This window comes from Solanum verrucosum, unplaced genomic scaffold, assembly GCF_900185275.1.
Source record: "Solanum verrucosum unplaced genomic scaffold, falcon-dt-bn FXZP01000128.1, whole genome shotgun sequence".
NCBI lineage: Eukaryota > Viridiplantae > Streptophyta > Magnoliopsida > Solanales > Solanaceae > Solanum > Solanum verrucosum.
In genome coordinates, this window is record NW_026020327.1 from 549,700 (window position 1) to 556,947 (window position 7,248).

General features: G+C 33.2%; 1 protein-coding gene across 1 annotated transcript; it reads left to right on the plus strand.

Annotated features, from left to right (window-relative positions):
- Positions 1-4,659: 4,659 nt before the first annotated feature.
- On the plus strand, positions 4,660-6,405 carry LOC125835679 (uncharacterized). The gene is made up of 3 exons (XM_049514788.1): positions 4,660-5,380; positions 5,516-5,540; positions 5,877-6,405. The coding sequence occupies exons 1-3, from the start codon at positions 4,660-4,662 to the stop codon at positions 6,403-6,405; spliced, it is 1,275 nt and encodes a 424-aa protein (XP_049370745.1).
- Positions 6,406-7,248: the final 843 nt, after the last annotated feature.

A 7,248-nucleotide genomic window follows, 5' to 3' on the forward strand; every position in this document is an offset into this window, starting at 1 on the left:
TACACTATGATGTACTTATCCAAGTTATGAGACTAGCCTATCTTATCCAGGACGAACCAATATAGTGGCACGAATGAAGTCACTTCTAGCGGTGACAAAAGTAGTTTGAAAGTCAATGATAAAGGCAAAAACATTGATGATAAAGAGGAGAAATAAGTGTTGTTGAGAAGTTGGATCTCTAGTACACTATCAGAAAAAATTATTTACCTTATCGTTGGATAGAATAATGCAAAGAGATGTGAAAAACCTTGAAGGAAACTTACCTTCAAGCTATCAAGGAAAAAAATTTCAATTAAAGTAACGACTTCAAATTATCTTGCTTGAAAAAAAGTCTACATATGATCTCTTAAAAGTATTCTAGTGTATACGTGATGGTTTAGCATCCACAAGTTCGTAGATAAGGATAGCAAGGTGATAGATTTTTCCAAGGGACTATAAAACCTTTAAGACTATCATGCTTGATAAACCATATTATCTAACTTTGAGTCAACTGGCCAATGCATTGAGAGTCTTGTCAGAGTATAGAACCTGTTTGCAACACAAAGAAAGACATCTCGAAAATAGTGTATAAAAGTCATATCTTACAAAATCTTAATAATGATACAAGTACATAAAATTAGTAGTAGCTTTATTAGGGAGTTTCTTACAACCGGCATAAACCATGTAAAGAACATGGAGTCCAACGCACAACCCCAGTTGAGAGGATGCCCTATACCTTGTCAGGGTATAGAACCTATTTGAACTTGTTTTCTCTTATATTAAGAAAAAAAATCATAATTTTATGATGTATATATCAAACGATTATTTTTCCTACAACGATAATACAATTTTTCGATTCCCATCTTCACATCTAACTCCACCATTGGTCAGCGTCCAAACTCCAATTGAAGAAAGATCGACTACAGAAGATATAAGTAAATGAATAAATATTTAGTACAAAAAAAAAGAAGTCTATTTCTTTCTTTTCATAAAGAAGAAGAAATCAATTGGAATTTTACCTTTTGTATTAATGATTTTTTTAATAATTTGTAATAATATATCATAGCTCGTAATGAAATTTAATTTATAATATTATGTAACTATTTTCTTATGAAGTATTATTCTTTTAGAAAAAAAAATTAGTAGTATGTTTTAGATGAATTAATCAAATTGATAAGTTTGCTAATTTTAAAAAAATATGTTTTAGTAAAGATTTAATCAAATTTTAAAAAGTCTTAAAAAAAAGCAAGTATGATCAAACTAAATTTCAAAAAAATTAAATAAAACGATTTGTTTTTTTTGTTTTTCCGGTAAATGCCTTGCACTCCTTTCGTTCTTCTTTAGCGCGCTTTTTCCACCATCTCGCCGCCTACTCCACCGCTCTCTTTCTCCAGCGGAATCGACAGGTAAACAGGGCCGACTCAACAACATTGGAGGCCTAAAGCGAAACTGAAGAGAGGGGCCTTAATATTTTATTTTTTTCATCATATATACTTTTATTTAAAATCTATTTTTCTAAATATTTTAGATGCGAAGTCATTAGATACTGTTTTATAATCAATTTATTTTAATAATTCTTTTTCAAATGGTAATATAGCTAATATGTTCAATCTCTCTTGACACATTGTTGATCTTAAAGAAAATTTAATACTTCTTTCAGCTGATGCAACGGTTACAAGAACTGTTAACAGTATTATAAGTAATATGTGTATTTGGAAAAGAATCAAGTCTTTTTATTTGATTGAGTATCTTCATTAGATCATTATAATCTTCTACTTGTATTATTTCTTTTAACACTTTTAATTCAAAAAATAAATCTAAACCATCTATTACATGTTAAAGAAAGTTCAAGGTTAAGACAATATTTTTAAAATTCTCATCATCTAGTGATCTCAATATTTTACCACTAAATAAGAAATCAAAAATATTTCCTTATGCTTCAATTGGTTCAAATCTATGTTGAAGTGAAAAAATAGTTTGATCTACCCTACATATATAAAACAATAAACTCTAAAAGATTCTTCAAGGGACTTAATGATTTCGCTATCTATATTTTCATCAAATTGTTTCTTACGAAATTCAGGTTTACTTTCATCTCATATGCAATTTTCTTAGCAATTGTTTTTTCAAAAATGGGGGCCTCAAAATATATGGGGCCCCAAGCGATGGCTTTAGTGGCCTAGGGGTTAAGACGGCTCTGCAGGTAAAGTGCACTTCTGTTTTCCTGGTAGAGCTCACTATTCTCAATTTTTTTAGTATAAATTTTGTTTGATTGAATTTTGTGGAAGCGGAAAAAGACTTGATTTGAAGGCCGCCTTCGCATACATTCATATAGATATGACGGTGGTGCTGGTGGTGTGTGGTCAGCGGTGACTTCAATTGCGACTCGAGGCACATTTCCACACTTTCGGTGATTGTTGCTGTAAGTATATCCTCTGTTACTCTTATATTTGGAGTATTTATTCCTCACAGGTTGTAAAATTAAGTCGAATGTGTTCTGTGAGGATTCCGTTAATTCATATTCGGAACAGTAATTGTCTAAATTCGACTGGAGGATCTACAATTTCTTTCTGCGTTTCCATCGCCCTATAATCATCTGTTTTTTCATATATTTGTCTATGTAGAAACTAATTTGTCATTTGATAGGTGATATTAATAGGCTCCTTTTCAGTTACTGCGTTATTTCGCTTTTTATTGAATGCTCTTTAACTGTTTTCCTTATTAATTGACATGTTTTCTTCACTGTTGTATTTCCATAACTTCTTTGATTTGTTGCACTTGAGCCGAGGGTAGTTCGGAAGAATCATCTCTACCTCTATGAGGTAAGGTAAGGTCTGGATACAATCTACACTGCCCAAACCCCTCTTGGTATGTTGTTATCGCTGTTGTAGCCCCTTAGCGGTAAAATTTTGTAACCTGATTTTCAGGCATAAAAATATTCTTCGCCAAAATAGAAGTAGATGCCTATGAATTTACCTGTTAGGAAGGTCAAATAATTATGTCTATCCTTATTATAGGGTAAGAATAAATTCTCTATCGTAGAGAGGTATACTTCCAAGTTCTTTTATTGCCACTTCATTTGAGGTCCAGTAGAGTAAGTTTGTTGCGGCAGTTGAATTGCTTATTGATTAGTGTATCCAGCTGAATTACAGACTCCTGAATAGTTTAGATGGGAAGAGGAGATCCTAAAAAATGAAATTCAGGTTTATTCTTTGCATTGTGATTTGGCACTTCAGGGTTTCAATTTTCATTAGTACAAGGTTTTTTGTGAATTTGTAGTGTTAGTTGAAGTAGGTAACTGGACACACCTAAATAGAAGAAATTGAGTTCAGAAGAGCTTGTATTCGTGCTTAATTGTTGTAAGTCCAGCTTGATTGGTTTTGAATAAAGAATGCTCCTAAATGGAAGAAGTTGAGTTTAGAAGAACTTGGTTTTTGAACTTAATGATGGGCTAAAGAAAGAGGTGAATGTTCATTTTCCTCTTATACCCCACAAGTCATAAATGAGTTGCTTCTCTAAATATCTATGTGGCTTCAAACATGCAGCATTTGATGTGCAACAAGTGTACTCTTAACAGTGTGGAGTAAAAACTTTTCTAGGTGATGAGCTACTTTTAGCCTGCTAGCAATTCTGTTCGTTTGAGTTCTATACTTGCAGATAATGAGAAATGCATTCTTGTAGCGATTTTGTACTTTAAGTTCTACACTTACAGGTTTATATTAACTCCAGGACACAAGAGAGACTGCAGGGCCGTCTTAACCCCTAGGCCACTAAAGCCATCGCTTGGGGCCCCATATATTTTGAGGCCCCCATTTTTGAAAAAACAATTACTTATATATATATATTTTTTTGTAAAAATAAATTATATGTACTATGAGTGTTATGATTTCTGCTAAGAAAATTGCATATGAGATGAAAGTAAACCTGAATTTCGTAAGAAACAATTTGATGAAAATATAGATAGCGAAATCATTAAGTCCCTTGAAGAATCTTTTAGAGTTTATTGTTTTATATATGTAGGGTAGATCAAACTATTTTTTCACTTCAACATAGATTTGAACCAATTGAAGCATAAGGAAATATTTTTGATTTCTTATTTAGTGGTAAAATATTGAGATCACTAGATGATGAGAATTTTAAAAATATTGTCTTAACCTTGAACTTTCTTTAACATGTAATAGATGGTTTAGATTTATTTTTTGAATTAAAAGTGTTAAAAGAAATAATACAAGTAGAAGATTATAATGATCTAATGAAGATACTCAATCAAATAAAAAGACTTGATTCTTTTCCAAATACACATATTACTTATAATACTGTTAACAGTTCTTGTAACCGTTGCATCAGCTGAAAGAAGTATTAAATTTTCTTTAAGATCAACAATGTGTCAAGAGAGATTGAACATATTAGCTATATTACCATTTGAAAAAGAATTATTAAAATAAATTGATTATAAAACAGTATCTAATGACTTCGCATCTAAAATATTTAGAAAAATAGATTTTAAATAAAAGTATATATGATGAAAAAAATAAAATATTAAGGCCCCTCTCTTCAGTTTCGCTTTAGGCCTCCAATGTTGTTGAGTCGGCCCTGAGAGAGAGTAGCTGCATTATTAGCTGTTCCAAATAGTGTGTAAATTGCTAGAGTCCAACGTTAATCTAGACTTGGGGTGCAAAGATGAATTGCGATGAGAATATGGAGTCCAATGTTTATTTTCACATACAAGATGAGGCAGAAAGGCTGCTTAAAGAGATTGAACTGATGAAGAAGAATGTCGAGAACTCTGAATTGTATGCTGGAATGCGCTTCGATCTCGAACACAATGAAACTTTTCAACAATGTTTGTTTCGCCTTTTAGGTTCCCATTCACATGTTCAGGTGGTAATCTATGCTTTGGGAAGCATGGAATATAGTTTCCATTCACAGTTTCAGCTTGCCGTAGTTCTCCTACTTAAACAAGATATTTCCAATTGGATTGGCAATATACAAGTATATGATCCTTTAATGTCTCCAGCTGACATGCTAGTTTTCAGAAAACTGGATGTTGAGATGTTGACCATTGATGAAAATTGTAAGAGGCAAGTTCGGAGACCAACAATGTTCTACATGCCACTTCCTAGTTATTGGCTTATCGGCAACCTATTGGGAGCAAATTGGTCTTCGTCTTGTATTAACCAGATTTTTCTATTGACAAACTCATTTCGCTATTTGCTGACCAATATTTCATCATGTAATCAGAATGGAGAAACATCACATCGCGTAGAGAGAATTCTCCCCTTCACAACAGAGTTTGACATAAAAACTAGTCATGAGGAGATCTATACTAATGTGTTCTCAAGATTTTCTTGGCGTTTCTTTGATGTCGGTCCCAACGTTAACATGGAAACATCACTCCCTGGTACTGGATCTCTTTCTATCTTGATTCAACTTGGAGAATTTATTGGTTGGTCCATGACACTTGCACTGAACATAATTTATTTTGTTGTTACTGATTCAGTGACTAAGATTACAAAATATGAAAGAAGTGGAGGAGATCGACATTGGTTGGATTGGCAAAGGTACTTAGATGTGAGACTAGATACCAAACCTTCCATTTGTTATTGAATACAGTTCTTTTATCCAGAGTTAGCTCATTCATTATCCTTTACTCTCTCTCTCTCTCTCTGTGTATGATTGTTTCATTTATTTCCCCTCGTGATAAGATATGCTTCAGACATACAAGGTTTTTAAGTGTTAGTTGGAGAATCTCGATTGTTTTGGTTGAATTATGCAAAATACTTTGAAATTATTTGCTTAGAGGAAACCACAGAGTGATAGAGGTGAGCTGAAGTAACCATAGGAGGGGTAAGGTGTACTGCATCCCTAAAGATGTACTTTCAAATTTCCTGTAGCAGGTATCTTGAAGAAGTATTTTTGGAAATTATGCAAAGCGACATGTCTAGTGAGGGATTTGCGCAATTTCTTGGGGAAAATCGCGGGCCTCGTCATTTAAGATGCAACTCGGTTCCTCCTCCTTTAGGTTGGATTAAGCTAAACATTTATGGGATCGGTACAGAAGGTGATCAGCCAGGACGATTTAGTGGCGTTTTTCAAGATGATACTGGAATTTGTTTAGGTAAGTATAGTGGTACCATTGATGCTAATGACAATGTGATTGCTGGACTGGAGGCCTTGAGGAATGGATTAGTCAGATGTGTTGAAGGAAAGCCGAAGGCACAGAAGTTGATGGTGGAGTCCGATAACGTTATACTAATCCAATATCTTAATGGTCAACCTGAGCCAAATGAACTAACCATGTGCAGGTTGAAAGAAATTTTTGCCTTTCTAAAACATATAACTTGTGCATTTTATCACGTGTATGAAGAAGCCAATGAAGCTGCTAGAGACTTGGCTTTGAGAGATGAATGTCATAATCGCGCATAGATAGCATTGTTTTTTGTCTTGCGGGGTAGGGTGAAGCTTTCTAGGCAATTTGCATTTTATGGCAAGTGATGTTGCAGCAGACTGATGCAGACAAACCTTATATGCTAACTGAAGACAAGTCTAGTTCTGCTGTGGCATGTTATTTACTTTCTTCGTATGGGTTTTGGGTCGGGTTGGGTCGGAGTAAGAGATGAGTTATTCATCCGTAAGTTGGTATTTTTGATTGTGTGATTTTTGTGTTAGATATGATAGTTAAGTGACTTTTGTGGAGAAAATATGATAGTTACGTGATCATTTGTGAAATTTACCCTTGAATTATAGGTGATTATTATTGTATGGAGAAATTAAATACTAACAAAGGTATATGCATATATACTTCACATTACTTGTCTAGCCACGAGTCTGGGAATGAATGTCTGAATCTACATCATAAAAGTATGTAACGCAAAGTAAAGTATGTGGTCAGTACATGGAATATTGTAATGAGTATTTAAGATGTTACTAAGCATAATCATAAGATAAAATAAAATTAAATAAAATAAATGTAAGACATCTCGAAAATAGTGTATAAATATCTTACAAAATCTTGATAATGATACAAGTACATAAAATTAGTAGTAGCTTTACTAAGAAATTTCTTATGATTGACATAAACCACGTAAACAACATGGAGTCCATCATACAACCCTAGTTGAGGGGATGGCCTATACCTTGTTAGGATATAAAATCTGTTTGAACTTGTTTTCTCTTATATTAAGAAAAAAATCATAATTTTATGATGTATGTATCAAACAATTATTTTTTCCTTACATACGATAATACAATTTTTCGATATTTAAATCC